Source organism: Oncorhynchus kisutch, unplaced genomic scaffold, assembly GCF_002021735.2.
Source record: "Oncorhynchus kisutch isolate 150728-3 unplaced genomic scaffold, Okis_V2 scaffold3973, whole genome shotgun sequence".
Taxonomy (NCBI): Eukaryota; Metazoa; Chordata; class Actinopteri; order Salmoniformes; family Salmonidae; genus Oncorhynchus; species Oncorhynchus kisutch.
In genome coordinates this window covers 205799-227077 of record NW_022265918.1, presented here as the reverse complement: position 1 = coordinate 227077, position 21279 = coordinate 205799, and the positions used below count along the sequence as shown (strand labels likewise).

Here is a 21279-nt window from a genome sequence, read left to right as displayed (position 1 = left end):
TATCCTATTCTACTATCCTACTACACAGGTATCCTATTCTACTATCCTACTACACAGGTATCCTATCCTACCATCCTACTACACAGGTATCCTATCCTACTATTCTACTACACAGGTATTATATCCTACTACACAGGTATTCTATCCTACTATTCTACTACACAGGTATTATATCCTACTACACAGGCGTTTTCTATACTGTCTGTCTGTGTTCCTGTAGGGGAGTGTGTGAGGCGTGGAGGGGGTTTTCTATACTGTCTGTCTGTGTTCCTGTAGGGGAGTGTGTGAGGCGTGGAGGGGGTTTTCTATACTGATGAAGGAGCATGGGCAGTGGGCGGAGCTAGCCGGTCATGATTACGTCATGGATCTGGTGGGTATATCACACACACCACATACACACATTGAGCTAACTGAGAGTTATCAGGCTAACTGAGAGTTATCAGGTTAACTGAGAGATATCAGGTTAACTGAGAGTTATCAGGTTAACCGAGAGATATCAGGTTAACTGAGAGTTATCAGGTTAACTGAGAGTTATCAGGTTAACTGAGAGATATCAGGCTAAATGAGAGATATCAGGCTAAATGAGAGTTATCAGGCCTACTGAGAGTTATCAGGCCTACTGAGAGTTATCAGGCCTACTGAGAGTTATCAGGCCATCAGAGTTATCAGGCTAACTGAGAGTTAACTGAGAGTTATCAGGTTAACTGAGAGTTATCAGGTTAACTGAGAGTTATCAGGCTAACTGAGCGTTATCAGGCTAACTGAGAGTTATCAGGCTAACTGAGAGTTATCAGGCTAACTGAGAGTTATCAGGCTAACTGGCCCTAACTGAATCCTGTTTTAGATCTCAGACTTTGAAAAGGTCTGGCCCAAACTGAATCCTGTTTTAGATCTAAGACTTTGAAAACATCTGGCGCTAACTGAATCCTGTTTTAGATCTCAGACTTTGAAAACATCTGGCCCTAACTGAATCCTGTTTTAGATCCCAGACTTTGAAAACGCCTGGCCCTAACTGAATCCTGTTTTAGATCCCAGACTTTGAAAACGCCTGGCCCTAACTGAATCCTGTTTTAGATCCCAGACTTTGAAAACGTCTGGCCCTAACTGAATCCTTTTTTAGATCTCAGACTTTGAAAATGCCTGGCCCTAACTGAATCCTGTTTTAGATCCCAGACTTTGAAAACATCTGGCCCTAACTGAATCCTATTTTAGATCTCAGACTTGGAAAACATCTGGCCCTAACTGAATCCTGTTTTAGATCTCAGACTTGGAAAACATCTGGCCCTAACTGAATCCTGTTTTAGATCTCAGACTTTGAAAAGGTCTGGCCCTAACTGAATCCTGTTTTAGATCTCAGACTTGGAGCTGCCGTCCGATTTCCCCAAACAGAAGAGTTACTTCATCATCTCAGCTGAGGATCCTAATAGGGTTCGAACCAACGCCAGCCTGTGAGTCTAAACACACACAAACCCTTCACTGGGGAGCTAACACAGGTCTCAGGCAATGTTACTAATCACCCAGCCAGGAGGATTGGTTCATCAGGGAAACGGTGGGCTCTGATTGGCCCAACACACTAATCACCCAGCCTGTTTGTGTGACTAGGACTCTGTTTGGCAGTGGTTTTGACAGTGATGAAGAGCTGCCCCCGCCCTTCATCAGCGCCACCCAACCTGCGTACAGCCTACCAGGCTCTGACGGATACTCCAGCCACGGTACACACACACACACACACACACAGCACACACACACACACACACACACACACACACACACACACACAGTGATATTAACAGTGTCTCCTCTCCAGTGGAGTCTGATGTGTTCAGCGATGGTCAGACTCAGAGAGGGGTGGATCGCTACCTGGACAGCCTCTTCAACCCTGTGTTATCAGATGGCGGCACGGTGAGACACACACAGTGTGTGTGTGTGTGTGTGTGTGTGTGGGTGGGCAGTATGAATGGAGCAGACTGCAGCGGGGGATTAAGTTACTAAACTACACAGGTATCATATCCTACCATCCTACCGTATTTCATACAACCGGAGGGCTGCTGGATTCAGACCCCAGGTTCCTTCTTCTGCCGTAAGGCCCTGGAACATAACATAACACATCATAACATATAACATAACACATCATAACACATCATAACACATCATAACACATCATAACATATAACACATCATAACATACAACATAACACATCATAACATATAACATAACACATCATAATACATCATAACACATCATAACATATAACATAACATATAACACATCATAACATATAACATAACACATCATAACACATCATAACACATCATAACATATAACACATCATAACACATCATAACACATCATAACACATCATAACATATAACATAACACATCATAACACATCATAACACATCATAACACATCATAACATATAACATAACACATCATAACACATCATAACACATCATAACATATAACATAACACATCATAACACATCATAACATATAACATAACACATCATAACACATCATAACACATCATAACACATCATAACACATCATAACATATAACATAACACATCATAACACATCATAACACATCATAACATACAACATAACATATAACACATCATAACATATAACACATCATAACACATCATAACACATCATAACACATCATAACATATAACATAACACATCATAACACATCATAACACATCATAACACATCATAACATATAACATAACACATCATAACACATCATAACACATCATAACATACAACATAACATATAACACATCATAACATATAACACATCATAACACATCATAACACATCATAACACATCATAACATATAACATAACACATCATAACACATCATAACACATCATAACACATCATAACATATAACATAACACATCATAACACATCATAACACATCATAACATATAACATAACACATCATAACACATCATAACATATAACATAACACATCATAACACATCATAACACATCATAACATATAACATAACACATCATAACACATCATAACACATCATAACATATAACATAGCACATCATAACATATAACACATCATAATACATCATAACACATCATAACATATAACATAACATATAACACATCATAACATACAACATAACACATCATAACACATCATAACACATCATAACACATCATAACACATCATAACATATAACATAACACATCATAACATAACACATCATAATACATCATAACACATCATAACATAACACATCATAACACATCATAACACATCATAACATATAACATAACACATCATAACATATAACACATCATAACACATCATAACACATCATAACATAACACATCATAACACATCATAACACATCATAATACATCATAACACATCATAACACATCATAACACATCATAACATAACACATCATAACACATCATAACATATAACACATCATAACATATAACACATCATAACACATCATAACACATCATAACACATCATAACACATCATAACACATAATAACATATAACACATCATAACACATCATAACATATAACATAACACATCATAACATATAACATAACACATCATAACACATCATAACACATCATAACACATCATAACATATAACATAACACATCATAACACATCATAACACATCATAACACATCATAACATATAACATAACACATCATAACACATCATAACACATCATAACATATAACATAACACATCATAACACATCATAACACATCATAACACATCATAACATATAACATAACACATCATAACATATAATACATCATAACACATCATAACATATAACATAGCACATCATAACATATAACATAACACATCATAACATATAACATAACACATCATAACATATAACACATCATAACACATCATAACATATAACACATCATAACATACAACATAACACATCATAACATATAACATAGCACATCATAACATATAACATAACATAACACATCATAACATAACACATCATAACACATCATAACATAACACATCATAACACATCATAACACATCATAACATATAACATAACACATCATAACACATATAACATAACACATCATAACACATCATAACACATCATAACATAACACATCATAACACATCATAACACATCATAACACATCATAACACATCATAACACATCATAACACATATAACATAACACATCATAACACATCATAACACATCATAACACATCATAACACATCATAACACATCATAATTTGCTCACATTGTATATAGACTTGTTTATACTGTATTATTGACTGTATGTCTGTTTTACTCCATGTGTAACTCTGTGTCGTTGTGTCTGTCGAACTGCTTTGCTTTATCTTGGCCAGGTCGCAATTGTAAATGAGAACTTGTTCTCAACTTGCCTACCTGGTTAAATAAAGGTAAATAAAAAAATAAAAATAACACATCATAACATATAACATAACACATCATAACACATCATAACATATAACATCATAACACATCATAACACATCATAACACAACACATCATAACACATCATAACATAACACATCATAACATAACACATCATAACACATCATAACACATCATAACATATAACACATCATAACACATCATAACATAACACATTATAACATATAACATAACACATCATAACATATAACATAACACATTATAACATATAACATAACACATTTAACATAACACATCATAACACATCATAACACATAATAACACATCATAACACATCATAACACATCATAACACATCATAACACATCATAACACATCATATCACATCATAACATAACACATCATAACATATAACACATCATAACACATAACATAACACATCATAACATATAACACATCATAACACATCATAACACATCATAACATATAACATAACACATCATAACACATCATAACACATCATAACATATAACATAACACATCATAACATATAACACATCATAGCACATCATAACATATAACATCATAACACATCATAACACATCATAACACATATAACACATCATAACATAACACATCATAACACATCATAACATATAACATCATAACACATCATAACACATCATAACATATAATAACACATCATAACACAACATAACACATCATAACACATATAACACATCATAACATAACACATCATAACACATCATAACATATAACATAACACATCATAACATATAACACATCATAACATAACACATCATAACACATCATAACATATAACACATCATAACACATCATAACATATAACATAACATATCATAACATAACACATCATAACACATCATAACACATCATAACATATAACACATCATAACACATCATAACACATCATAACATAACACATCATAACACATCATAACACATCATAACACATCATAACACATCATAACATATAACACATCATAACACATCATAACACATCATAACATAACACATCATAACATAACACATCATAACACATCATAACACATCATAACATATAACACATCATAACACATCATAACACATCATAACATATAACATAACACATTATAACATATAACATAACACATTTAACATAACACATCATAACACATCATAACACATCATAACACATCATAACACATCATAACACATCATAACACATCATATCACATCATAACATAACACATCATAACATATAACACATCATAACACATAACATAACACATCATAACATATAACACATCATAACACATCATAACATATCATAACATAACACATCATAACACATCATAACACATCATAACACATCATAACATATAACATAACACATCATAACACATCATAACACATCATAACACATATAACACATCATAACACATCATAACATATAACATAACACATCATAACATATAACACATCATAACACATCATAACACATCATAACACATCATAACATATAACATAACACATCATAACACATATAACACATCATAACACATCATAACATATAACATAACACATCATAACATATAACACATCATAACACATCATAACACATCATAACATATAACACATCATAACACATCATAACATATAACATAACACATCATAACACATCATAACACATCATAACACATCATAACACATCATAACATATAACACATCATAACACATCATAACATATAACATAACACATCATAACATAACACATCATAACACATCATAACACATCATAACACATATAACATAACACATCATAACACATCATAACATAACACATCATAACACATCATAACACATCATAACACAACATAACCTATAAAGGCACTTAACCCCTGAACTAGCTCACATTCTCCCAATGTTTGTGTCTGTCTGGGGGATTGGGAGCAGAGCAGAAGGTTGTGTGTCTGTCTGGGGGATTGGGAGCAGAGCAGAAGGTTGTGTGTCTGTCTGGGGGATTGGGAGCAGAGCAGAAGGTTGTGTGTCGGTCTGGGGGATTGGGAGCAGAGCAGAAGGTTGTGTGTCTGTCTGGGGGATTGGCAGCAGAGGAGAAGGTTGTGTGTCTGTCTGGAGGATTGGCAGCAGAAGGTTGTGTGTCTGTCTGGAGGATTGGCAGCAGAGCAGAAGGTTGTGTGTCTGTCTGGGGGATTGAGAGCAGAAGGTGGTGTGTGTGTCTGGGGGATTGGGAGCAGAGCAGAACGTTGTGTGTGTCTGTCTGGGGGATTGAGAGCAGAGCAGAAGGTTGTGTGTCTGTCTGGGGGATTGGGAGCAGAGCAGAAGGTTGTGTGTCTGTCTTGGGGATTGGGAGCAGAGCAGAAGGTTATGTGTCTGTCTGGGGGATTGGCAGCAGAGCAGAAGGTTGTGTGTCTGTCTGGGGGATTGGGAGCAGAAGGTTGTGTGTCTGTCTGGAGGATTGACAGCAGAAGGTTGTGTGTCTGTCTGGGGGATTGGGAGCAGAGCAGAAGGTTGTGTGTCTGTTTGGGGGGATTGGGAGCAGAGCAGAAGGTTGTGTGTCTGTCTGGGGGATTGAGAGCAGAGCAGAAGGTTGTGTGTCTATCTGGGGGATTGGGAGCAGAAGGTTATGTGTCTGTCTGGGGGATTGGCAGCAGAGCAGAAGGTTGTGTGTCTGTCTGGGGGATTGGGAGCAGAAGGTTGTGTGTCTGTCTGGAGGATTGGCAGCAGAAGGTTGTGTGTCGGTCTGGGGGATTGGGAGCAGAGCAGAAGGTTGTGTGTCTGTCTGGGGGATTGGCAGCAGAAGGTTGTGTGTCTGTCTGGGGGATTGGGAGCAGAGCAGAAGGTTGTGTGTCTGTTTGGGGGATTGGGAGCAGAGCAGAAGGTTGTGTGTCTGTCTGGGGGATTGAGAGCAGAGCAGAAGGTTGTGTGTCTATCTGGGGGATTGGGAGCAGAGCAGAAGGTTGTGTGTCTGTCTGGGGGATTGGCAACAGAAGGTTGTGTGTCTGTCTGGGGGATTGGGAGCAGAGCAGAAGGTTGTGTGTCTGTCTGGGGGATTGGGAGCAGAGCAGAAGGTTGTGTGTCTGTCTGGGGGATTGGGAGCAGAAGGTTGTGTGTGCAGCTCTTAGGGTGTGTATGGTATTACCCAGGGAGGATAGAGTTCCAATGACTGGGCCAATTACGGACCTCCCTCTCTGTTCCTCTCTGTCCTTTCCTCTGTCTCTCTCACTCCGTCCATCAGCCTGTTTTAGTCTCAACACTGTTCTCCGTCTCTCTCAGGACCTGGACAAGCCAGCCAGTATGACAGGCCGGATGAAGGGAGGAGGAGGAATAGGAGGAGGAGAGGAGGAGAGGGGTCAGGCCCCCTCCAGCAGACCATATCCCCCAGGACTACAGCCCGGAGGTCGGTCTGTCTGTCTGTCTGTCTGTCTGTCTGTCTGTCTGTCTGTCTGTCTTTCTGCTCCCCAATTCTTTCTTTCTCTGTCTGTCTGTCTGTCTTTCTGCTCCCCAATTCTTTCTTTCTTTCTCTGTCTGTCTGTCTGTCTGTCTGTCTGTCTGTCTGTCTGTCTGTCTGTCTGTCTGTCTGTCTGCTCCCCAATTCTTTCTTTCTTTCTCTGTCTGTCTGTCTGTCTGTCTGTCTGTCTGTCTGTCTGTCTGTCTGTCTGTCTGTCTGTCTGTCTGTCTGTCTGTCTGTCTGTCTGTCTGTCTGTCTGTCTGTCTGTCTGTCTGTCTGTCTGTCTGTCTGTCTGTCTGTCTGTCTGTCTGTCTGTCTGTCTGTCTGTCTGTCTGTCTGTCTGTCTGTCTGTCTGTCTGTCTGTCTGTCTGTCTGTCTGTCTGTCTGTCTGTCTGTCTGTCTGTCTGCTCGCCAATTCTTTCTTTCTCTGTCTGTCTCTCTCTCGGTCTGTCTGTCTGTCTGCTCCAAAATTCTTTCTCTCTCTCTCTCTCTCGGTCTGTCTGTCTGCAAAAAGGGTTTGTTGTCATGGGAAACATGTTAACATTGCCAAAGCATGTGAAGTAGATAATAAACAAAGTGAAATAAACAATATAAATTACACTCACAGAAGTTACCAAAAAATAAATACATTTAAAATGTCATTTTTATGTTCAAATAGTTAAAGAACAAAAGGGAAAATAAATAAGCATAAATATGGGTTGTATTTACAATGATGTTTGTTCTTCACTGGTTGCCCTTTTCTTGTGGCAACAGGTCACACATCTTGCTGCTGTGATGGAACAGTGGTATTTCACCCAGTAGATATGGCAGTTTATCAAAATTGGGTTTGTTTTTTAATTCTTTGTGTATCTGAGTAATCTGAGGGAAATATGTCTCTCTAATATGGTCATACATTGGGCAGGAGGTTAGGAAGTGCAGCTCAGTTTCCACCTCATTTTGTGGGCAGTGAGCACATAGCCTGTCTTCTCTTGAGAGCCATGTCTGTCTACGGCGGCCTTTCTCAATACCAAGGCTATGCTCACTGAGTCTGTACATAGTCAAAGCTTTCCTTAATTTTGGGTCAGTCACAGTGGTCAGGTATTCTACCACTCTCTGTTTAGGGTCAGTCACAGTGGTCAGGTATTCTGCCACTGTGTCTCTCTGTTTAGGGTCAGTCACAGTGGTCAGGTATTCTGCCACTGTGTCTCTCTGTTTAGGGTCAGTCACAGTGGTCAGGTATTCTGCCACTGTGTCTCTCTGTTTAGGGTCAGTCACAGTGGTCAGGTATTCTGCCACTGTGTCTCTCTGTTTAGGGTCAGTCACAGTGGTCAGGTATTCTGCCACTGTGTCTCTCTGTTTAGGGTCAGTCACAGTGGTCAGGTATTCTGCCACTCTCTGTTTAGGGTCAGTCACAGTGGTCAGGTATTCTGCCACTCTCTGTTTAGGGTCAGTCACAGTGGTCAGGTATTCTGCCACTGTGTCTCTCTGTTTAGGGTCAGTCACAGTGGTCAGGTATTCTGCCACTGTGTCTCTCTGTTTAGGGTCAGTCACAGTGGTCAGGTATTCTGCCACTGTGTCTCTCTGTTTAGGGTCAGTCACAGTGGTCAGGTATTCTGCCACTCTCTGTTTAGGGTCAGTCACAGTGGTCAGGTATTCTGCCACTGTGTCTCTCTGTTTAGGGTCAGTCACAGTGGTCAGGTATTCTGCCACTGTGTCTCTGTTTAGGGTCAGTCACAGTGGTCAGGTATTCTGCCACTGTGTCTCTCTGTTTAGGGTCAGTCACAGTGGTCAGGTATTCTGCCACTGTGTCTCTCTGTTTAGGGTCAGTCACAGTGGTCAGGTATTCTGCCACTGTGTCTCTCTGTTTAGGGTCAGTCACAGTGGTCAGGTATTCTGCCACTCTCTGTTTAGGGTCAGTCACAGTGGTCAGGTATTCTACCACTCTCTGTTTAGGGTCAGTCACAGTGGTCAGGTATTCTGCCACTGTGTCTCTCTGTTTAGGGTCAGTCACAGTGGTCAGGTATTCTGCCACTGTGTCTCTCTGTTTAGGGTCAGTCACAGTGGTCAGGTATTCTGCCACTGTGTCTCTCTGTTTAGGGTCAGTCACAGTGGTCAGGTATTCTGCCACTGTGTCTCTCTGTTTAGGGTCAGTCACAGTGGTCAGGTATTCTGCCACTGTGTCTCTCTGTTTAGGGTCAGTCACAGTGGTCAGGTATTCTGCCACTGTGTCTCTCTGTTTAGGGTCAGTCACAGTGGTCAGGTATTCTGCCACTCTCTGTTTAGGGTCAGTCACAGTGGTCAGGTATTCTGCCACTGTGTCTCTCTGTTTAGGGTCAGTCACAGTGGTCAGGTATTCTGCCACTGTGTCTCTCTGTTTAGGGTCAGTCACAGTGGTCAGGTATTCTGCCACTCTCTGTTTAGGGTCAGTCACAGTGGTCAGGTATTCTGCCACTGTGTCTCTCTGTTTAGGGTCAGTCACAGTGGTCAGGTATTCTGCCACTGTGTCTCTCTGTTTAGGGTCAGTCACAGTGGTCAGGTATTCTGGTGTTCATTCTAGTTTGCTCTGTTTTCTTGTTATTTACTTGACACATTGGAAATAATTATCTTTTTGTTTTCATAGGGTTAGGGTTTGTTTTTGATTTGATTGGGTCTAATTGTGCTGCTGTCCTGGGGCTCTCCAGCTTGCTTAGGGGACTCTTCTCCAGGTTCATCTCTCTGTGGGGGTGTGTTTGTGAACAGAGCCCCAGGACCAGCTTGCTTAGGGGACTCTTCTCCAGGTTCATCTCTCTGTGGGGTGTGTTTGTGAACAGGGCCCCAAGACCAGCTTGCTTAGGGGACTCTTCTCCAGGTTCATCTCTCTGTGGGGGTGTGTTTGTGAACAGGGCCCCAAGACCAGCTTGCTTAGGGGACTCTTCTCCAGGTTCATCTCTCTGTGGGGGTGTGTTTGTGAACAGAGCCCCAGGACCAGCTTGCTTAGGGGACTCTTCTCCAGGTTCATCTCTCTGTGGGGGTGTGTTTGTGAACAGAGCCCCAAGACCAGCTTGCTTAGGGGACTCTTCTCCAGGTTCATCTCTCTGTGTGGTGTGTTTGTGAACAGGGCCCCAGGACCAGCTTGCTTAGGGGACTCTTCTCCAGGTTCATCTCTCTGTGGGGGTGTGTTTGTGAACAGAGCCCCAGGACCAGCTTGCTTAGGGAACTCTTCTCCAGGTTCATCTCTCTGTGGGGTGTGTTTGTGAACAGGGCCCCAGGACCAGCTTGCTTAGGGAACTCTTCTCCAGGTTCATCTCTCTGTGGGGTGTGTTTGTGTTTTGTTGTTGTTTATTTAACCAAGTTAGTTAAGAACAAATTCTTATTTACAATGACGACCAAAAAGGCGAAAGGCCTCCTGAGGGGACGGGGGCCTGGGATTTAAAAAATTAAATAAAAGTAAAATATAAATATAGGACAAATCACACATCACAACAAGAGAGACAACACTACATAAAGAGAGACCTCAGACAACAACACACATCACAACAAGAGAGACAACACTACATAAAGAGAGACCTAAAGACAACAACACACATCACAACAAGAGAGACAACACTACATAAAGAGAGACCTAAAGACAACAACACACATCACAACAAGAGAGACAACACTACATAAAGAGAGACCTAAAGACAACAACACACATCACAACAAGAGAGACAACACTACATAAAGAGAGACCTAAAGACAACAACACACATAACAACAAGAGAGACAACACTACATAAAGAGAGACCTCAGACAACAACACACATCACAACAAGAGAGACAACACTACATAAAGAGAGACAACACTACATAAAGAGAGACCTCAGACAACAACACACATCACAACAAGAGAGACAACACTACATAGAGACCTAAAGACAACAACACACATCACAACAAGAGAGACAACACTACATAAAGAGAGACCTAAAGACAACAACACACATAACAACAAGAGAGACAACACTACATAAAGAGAGACCTAAAGACAACAACACACATCACAACAAGAGAGACAACACTACATAAAGAGACCTCAGACAACAACACACATCACAACAAGAGAGACAACACTACATAAAGAGAGACCTCAGACAACAACACACATCACAACAAGAGAGACAACACTACATAAAGAGAGACCTAAAGACAACAACACACATCACAACAAGAGAGACAACACTACATAAAGAGAGACCTAAAGACAACAACACACATCACAACAAGAGAGACAACACTACATAAAGAGAGACAACACTACATAAAGAGAGACAACACTACATAAAGAGAGACAACACTACATAAAGAGAGACAACACTACATAAAGAGAGACCTCAGACAACAACACACATCACAACAAGAGAGACAACACTACATAAAGAGAGACCTAAAGACAACAACACACATCACAACAAGAGAGACAACACTACATAAAGAGAGACAACACTACATAAAGAGAGACAACACTACATAAAGAGAGACAACACTACATAAAGAGAGACCTCAGACAACAACACACATCACAACAAGAGAGACAACACTACATAAAGAGAGACCTCAGACAACAACACACATCACAACAAGAGAGACAACACTACATAAAGAGAGACCTAAAGACAACACACATAACAACAAGAGAGACAACACTACATAGAGACCTAAAGACAACAACACACATCACAACAAGAGAGACAACACTACATAGAGACCTAAAGACAACAACACACATCACAACAAGAGAGACAACACTACATAAAGAGAGACCTAAAGACAACAACACACATCACAACAAGAGAGACAACACTACATAAAGAGAGACAACACTACATAAAGAGAGACCTAAAGACAACAACACACATCACAACAAGAGAGACAACACTACATAAAGAGAGACAACACTACATAAAGAGAGACCTAAAGACAACAACACACATCACAACAAGAGAGACAACACTACATAAAGAGAGACCTAAAGACAACAACACACATCACAACAAGAGAGACAACACTACATAAAGAGAGACCTAAAGACAACAACACACATCACAACAAGAGAGACAACACTACATAAAGAGAGACCTAAAGACAACAACACACATCACAACAAGAGAGACAACACTACATAAAGAGAGACCTAAAGACAACAACACACATCACAACAAGAGAGACAACACTACATAAAGAGAGACCTAAAGACAACAACACACATCACAACAAGAGAGACAACACTACATAAAGAGAGACCTAAAGACAACAACACACATCACAACAAGAGAGACAACACTACATAAAGAGAGACCTAAAGACAACAACACACATCACAACAAGAGAGACAACACTACATAGAGACCTAAAGACAACAACACACATCACAACAAGAGAGACAACACTACATAAAGAGAGACCTAAAGACAACAACACACATCACAACAAGAGAGACAACACTACATAAAGAGAGACAACACTACATAAAGAGAGACCTAAAGACAACAACACACATCACAACAAGAGAGACAACACTACATAAAGAGAGACAACACTACATAAAGAGAGACCTAAAGACAACAACACACATCACAACAAGAGAGACAACACTACATAAAGAGACCTCAGACAACAACACACATCGCAACAAGAGAGACAACACTACATAAAGAGACCTCAGACAACAACACACATCGCAACAAGAGAGACAACACTACATAAAGAGACCTCAGACAAAAACACACATCACAACAAGAGAGACAACACTACATAAAGAGAGACCTAAAGACAACAACACACATCACAACAAGAGAGACAACACTACATTAAAAGAGACCTCAGACAACAACACACATCGCAACAAGAGAGACAACACTACATAAAGAGAGACCTAAAGACAACAACACACATCACAACAAGAGAGACAACACTACATAAAGAGACCTCAGACAACAACACACATCGCAACAAGAGAGACAACACTACATAAAGAGACCTCAGACAAAAACACACATCACAACAAGAGAGACAACACTACATTAAGAGAGACCTAAAGACAACAACACACATCACAACAAGAGAGACAACACTACATAAAGAGAGACCTAAAGACAACAACACACATCACAACAAGAGAGACAACACTACATAAAAAGAGACCTCAGACAACAACACACATCGCAACAAGAGAGACAACACTACATAAAGAGACCTCAGACAAAAACACACATCACAACAAGAGAGACAACACTACATTAAGAGAGACCTAAAGACAACAACACACATCACAACAAGAGAGACAACACTACATAAAGAGAGACCTAAAGACAACAACACACATCACAACAAGAGAGACAACACTACATAAAGAGAGACCTAAAGACAACAACACACATCACAACAAGAGAGACAACACTACATAAAGAGAGACCTCAGACAACAACACACATCACAACAAGAGAGACAACACTACATAAAGAGAGACCTCAGACAACAACACACATCACAACAAGAGAGACAACACTACATAAAGAGAGACAACACTACATAGAGAGACCTCAGACAACAACACACATCACAACAAGAGAGACAACACTACATAAAGAGAGACCTCAGACAACAACACACATCACAACAAGAGAGACAACACTACATAAAGAGAGACCTAAAGACAACAACACACATCACAACAAGAGAGACAACACTACATAAAGAGAGACCTCAGACAACAACACACATCACAACAAGAGAGACAACACTACATAAAGAGAGACCTAAAGACAACAACACACATCACAACAAGAGAGACAACACTACATAAAGAGAGACAACACTACATAAAGAGAGACCTCAGACAACAACACACATCACAACAAGAGAGACAACACTACATAAAGAGAGACCTCAGACAACAACACACATCACAACAAGAGAGACAACACTACATAAAGAGAGACCTAAAGACAACAACACACATCACAACAAGAGAGACAACACTACATAAAGAGAGACCTAAAGACAACAACACACATCACAACAAGAGAGACAACACTACATAAAGAGAGACCTAAAGACAACAACACACATCACAACAAGAGAGACAACACTACATAAAAAGAGACCTCAGACAACAACACACATCGCAACAAGAGAGACAACACTACATAAAGAGACCTCAGACAAAAAACACACATCGCAACAAGAGAGACAACACTACATAAAGAGAGACCTAAAGACAACAACACACATCACAACAAGAGAGACAACACTACATAAAGAGAGACCTAAAGACAACAACACACATCGCAACAAGAGAGACAACACTACATAAAGAGAGACCTAAAGACAACAACACACATCACAACAAGAGAGACAACACTACATAAAGAGAGACCTAAAGACAACAACACACATCACAACAAGAGAGACAACACTACATAAAGAGACCTCAGATAACAACACACATCACAACAAGAGAGACAACACTACATAAAGAGAGACCTAAAGACAACAACACACATCACAACAAGAGAGACAACACTACATAAAGAGAGACCTAAAGACAACAACACACATCACAACAAGAGAGACAACACTACATAGAGACCTCAGACAACAACACACATCACAACAAGAGAGACAACACTACATAAAGAGAGACCTAAAGACAACAACACACATCACAACAAGAGAGACAACGCTACATAAAGAGAGACCTAAAGACAACAACACACATCACAACAAGAGAGACAACACTACATAAAGAGAGACCTAAGACAACAACATAGCAAGGCAGCAACACATGACAACACAGCATGGTAGCAACACAACATGACAACAACATGGTAGCAACACAACATGACAACACAGCATGGTAGCATCACAACATAACAACAACATGGTAGCAACACAACATAACAACAACATGGTAGCAACACAACATGACAACACAACATGGTAGCACCACAACATGACAACACAGCATGTTAGCAACACAACATAACAACACAGCATGGTAGCATCACAACATAACAACAACATAGTAGCATCACAACATAAAAACAACATGGTAGCATCACAACATAACAACAACATGGTAGCAACATAACATGGTAGTAACACAACATAACAACAACATGGTAGCAACACAGCATGGTAGCAACACAACATAACAACAACATGGTAGCAACACAACATAACAACAACATGGTAGCAACACAACAGCATGGTAGCAACACAACATGACAACAACATGGTAGCAACACAACATAACAACAACATGGCAGCAACACAACATAACAACAACATGGTAGCAACACAACATGACAACAACATGGCAGCAACACAACATGGTAGCAACACAACATGGTAGCAACACAACATGACAACAACATGGTAGCAACACAACATAACAACAACATGGTAGCAACACAACATGACAACACAGCATGGTAGCATCACAACATAACAACAACATGGTAGCAACACAACATAACAACAACATGGTAGCAACACAACAGCATGGTAGCAACACAACATGACAACAACATGGTAGCAACACAACATAACAACAACATGGTAGCAACACAACACGACAACAACATGGTAGCAACACAACATAACAACAACATGGTAGCAACACAACATGACAACAACATGGTAGCAGCACAACATGGTAGCAACACAACATGACAACAACATGGTAGCAACACAACATGACAACACAGCATGGTAGCAACACAACATAACAACAACATGGTAGCAACACAACACGACAACAACATGGCAGCAGCACAACATAACAACAACATGGTAGCAACACAACATGGTAGCAACACAACATGACAACAACATGGTAGCAACACAACATGACAACAACATGGTAGCAACACAACATGACAACAACATGGTAGCACCACAACATGACAACACAGCATGGTAGCAATACAACATGACAACATGGTAGCAACACAACATGGTAGCAACACAACAAGGTAGCAACACAACATGGTAGGAACACAACATGACAACAACATGGTAGCATCACAACATGACAACACATCATGGTAGCAACACAAAATGGTAGCAACACAACATGACAACAACATGGTAGCAACACAACATGACAACACAGCATGGTAGCAACACAACATGACAACACAGCATGGTAGCAACACAACATGACAACAACATGGTAGCAACACAACATGACAACAACATGGTAGCAACACAACATGACAACACAGCATGGTAGCAACACAACATGGCAGCAACACAACATGACAACACAGCAGGGTAGCAACACAACATGACAACAACATGGTAGCACCACAACATGACAACAAAATGGTAGCACCACAACATGGTAGCATCACAACATGGCAGCAACACAACATGACAACACAGCATGGTAGCAACACAACATGGTAGCAACACATCATGGTAACAACACAAAACATGGTACAAACATTATCGGGCCCAGACAACAGCACAGAGGGCAAGAAGGTAGAGACAACAATACATCACACAAAGCAGCCACAACTGTCAGTAAGAGTGTCCATGATTGAGTCTTTGAATGAAGAGATGGAGATAAAACTGTCCAGTTTGAGTGTTTGTTGCAGCTCGTTCCAGTCGCTAGCTGCAGCAAACTGAAAAGAGGAGCGACCCAGGGATGTGTGTGCTTTGGGGACCTTTAACAGAATGTGACTGGCAGAACGACTGTTGTATGTGGAGGATGAGGGCTGCAGTAGGTATCTCAGATAGGGGGGGGGGGGTGAGGCCTAAGAGGGTTGTGGAGGATGAGGGCTGCAGTAGGTATCTCAGATAGGGGGGAGTGAGGCCTAAGAGGGTTGTGGAGGATGAGGGCTGCAGTAGGTATCTCAGATAGGGGGGAGTGAGGCCTAAGAGGGTTGTGGAGGATGAGGGCTGCAGTAGGTATCTCAGATAGGGGGGAGTGAGGCCTAAGAGGGTTGTGGAGGATGAGGGCTGCAGTAGGTATCTCAGATAGGGGGGAGTGAGGCCTAAGAGGGTTTTATAAATAAGCATCAACCAGTGGGACTTGCAACGGGTCTACAGAGATGACCAGTTTACAGAGGAGGGTTCCTGTTTAAACCAGGTCTCTCTTACTCAACTGTGTTCCTGTTTAAACCAGGTCTCCCTTACTCAACTGTGTTCCTGTTTAAACCAGGCCTTTCTCACTCTCTGTGTTCCTGTTTAAACCAGGCCTCTCTGTGTGTCTCGGTTTGAACCAGGCCTTTCTCACTCTCTGTGTTCCTGTTTAAACCAGGCCTCTCTGTTTTCCTGTTTAAACCAGGCCTCTCTCTCTCTCTGTGTTCCTGTTTAAACCAGGCCTCTCTCTCTCTCTCTGTGTTCCTGTTTAAACCAGGCCTCTCTCTCTCTCTGTGTTCCTGTTTAAACCAGGCCTCTCTCTCTCTCTGTGTCCCTGTTTAAACCAGGCCTCTCTGTGTGTCCCTGTTTGAACCAGGCCTCTCTGTGTGTCCCTGTTTAAATCAGGCCTCTCTCTGTGTCCCTGTTTAAACCAGGCCTCTCTCTGTGTCCCTGTTTAAACCAGGCCTCTCTCTGTGTCCCTGTTTAAACCAGGCCTCTCTGTGTGTCCCTGTTTGAACCAGGCCTCTCTGTGTGTCCCTGTTTAAATCAGGCCTCTCTCTGTGTCCCTGTTTAAATCAGGCCTCTCTCTGTGTCCCTGTTTAAACCAGGCCTCTCTCTGTGTCCCTGTTTAAACCAGGCCTCTCTCTGTGTCCCTGTTTAAACCAGGCCTCTCTCTGTGTCCCTGTTTAAACCAGGCCTCTCTATGTGTCCCTGTTTAAACCAGGCCTCTCTGTGTGTCCCTGTTTGAACCAGGCCTCTCTGTGTGTCCCTGTTTGAACCAGGCCTCTCTCTGTGTCCCTGTTTAAACCAGGCCTCTCTCTGTGTCCCTGTTTAAACCAGGCCTCTCTCTGTGTCCCTGTTTAAACCAGGCCTCTCTCTGTGTCCCTGTTTAAACCAGGCCTCTCTATCTGATCTCATACATAAAAAACACTACTGGAAGTGTTTTCAGTGATATCTAATGATTCAGGGGTTGTTCAACTGTTAGGCTTTTTTTTTTTGTGGTTTGAAGTTTCCGTTCAGAAAGTCCTGGTGATCTTGATGAACCCTAAGCTTGTTCCCTGTGTGTTCTGCAGCCCAGCTGTATCCTAACCCTGTCTCCTGTCTGTCTGCTGCACAGCTGTATCCTAACCCTGTCTCCTGTCTGTCTGCTGCACAGCTGTATCCTAACCCTGTCTGTCTGCTGCCCAGCTGTATCCTAACCCTGTCTGTCTGCTGCCCAGCTGTATCCTAACCCTGTCTCCTGTCTGTCTGCTACCCAGCTGTATCCTAACCCTGTCTCCTGTCTGTCTGCTACCCAGCTGTATCCTAACCCTGTCTCCTGTCTGTCTGCTGCACAGCTGTATCCTAACCCTGTCTGTCTGCTGCCCAGCTGTATCCTAACCCTGTCTGTCTGCTACCCAGCTGTATCCTAACCCTGTCTGTCTGCTACCCAGCTGTATCCTAACCCTGTCTGTCTGCTACCCAGCTGTATCCTAACCCAGTCTCCTGTCTGTCTGCTGCACAGCTGTATCCTAACCCTGTCTGTCTGCTGCCCAGCTGTATCCTAACCCTGTCTCCTGTCTGTCTGCTGCACAGCTGTATCCTAACCCTTTCTGTCTGCTGCCCAGCTGTATCCTAACCCTGTCTGTCTGCTACCCAGCTGTATCCTAAACCTGTCTGTCTGCTACCCAGCTGTATCCTAACCCTGTCTGTCTGCTGCCCAGCTGTATCCTAACCCTGTCTCCTGTCTATCTGCAACCCAGCTCTATCCTAACCCTGTCTGTCTGTTACCCAGCTGTATCCTAACCCTGTCTCCTGTCTGTCTGCTTCCCAGCTGTATCCTAACCCTGTCTGTCTGTTACCCAGCTGTATCCTAACCCTGTCTGTCTGCTACACAGCTGTATCCTAACCCTGTCTGTCTGCTACCCAGCTGTATCCTAACCCTGCCTGTCTGTTACCCAGCTGTATCCTAACCCTGTCTGTCTACTTCCCAGCTGTATCCTAACCCTGTCTGTCTGCTACCCAGCTGTATCCTAACCCTGTCTCCTGTCTGTCTGCTGCCCAGCTTTATCCTAACCCTGTCTGTCTGCTACCCAGCTGTATCCTAACCCTGTCTCATGTCTGTCTGCTACCCAGCTGTATCCTAACCCTGTCTGTCTGCTTCCCAGCTGTATCCTAACCCTGTCTGTCTGCTGCCCAGCTGTATCCTAACCCTGTCTCCTGTCTGTCTGCTGCCCAGCTGTATCCTAACCCTGTCTCCTGTCTGTCTGCTGCCCAGCTTTATCCTAAACTGTCTGTCTGTTACCCAGCTGTATCCTAACCCTGTCTGTCTGTTACCCAGCTGTATCCTAACCCTGTCTCCTGTCTGTCTGCTACCCAGCTGTATCCTAACCCTGTCTGTCTGCTGCCCAGCTGTATCCTAACCCTGTCTGTCTGCTACCCAGCTGTATCCTAACCCTGTCTGTCTGCTACCCAGCTGTATCCTAACCCTGTCTCCTGTCTGTCTGCTGCCCAGCTGTATCCTAACCCTGTCTGTCTGCTACCCAGCTGTATCCTAACCCTGTCTCCTGTCTGTCTGCTACCCAGCTGTATCCTAACCCTGTCTGTCTGCTACCCATCTGTATCCTAACCCTTTCTGTCTGCTACCCAGCTGTATGCTAACCCTGTCTGTCTTCTTCCCAGCTGTATCCTAACCCTGTCTGTCTGCTACTCAGCTGTATCCTAACCCTGTCTCCTGTCTGTCTGCTACCCAGCTGTATCCTAACCCTGTCTCCTGTCTGTCTGCTACCCAGCTGTATCCTAACCCTGTCTCCTGTCTGTCTGCTACCCAGCTGTATCCTAACCCTGTCTGTCTGCTACTCAGCTGTATCCTAACCCTGTCTGTCTGCTGCCCAGCTGTATCCTAACCCTGTCTCCTGTCTGTCTGCTACCCAGCTGTATCCTAACCCTGTCTCCTGTCTGTCTGCTACCCAGCTGTATCCTAACCCTGTCTCCTGTCTGTCTGCTACCCAGCTGTATCCTAACCCTGTCTGTCTGCTACCCAGCTGTGCCAGTGCTTCCAGTGATGGGAGGGATGATACCCCCTATACCCACAATGCCAAGCCCTTCCCACCATCAGTACCACCAGCTTCCTGCCTCGCCCTCTGCTGGCCGCCACCCCTATCACACCCAACCTACCTCTCCTGCCTCACCCCCTGCTGCCTACCACCCCTACCACACCCAGCCTACCTCTCCTGCCTCGCCCCCTGCTGCCCGCCACCCCTACCACACCCAG

At 42.3% G+C, this 21279-nt stretch overlaps 1 protein-coding gene across 1 annotated transcript in view; it reads left to right on the top strand.

Annotated features, from left to right (window-relative positions):
• Positions 1-21279, top strand: part of LOC116372943 (unconventional myosin-XV-like) — a gene marked incomplete at its 5' end in the record, with an annotated part of 176783 nt that overhangs the window by 100470 nt on the left and 55034 nt on the right. Inside the window, 5 exon segments of the mRNA XM_031821429.1 lie at positions 277-370; positions 1351-1448; positions 1603-1712; positions 1808-1902; positions 7763-7886. Of these exon segments, the coding sequence (XP_031677289.1) occupies positions 277-370; positions 1351-1448; positions 1603-1712; positions 1808-1902; positions 7763-7886 (521 nt within the window).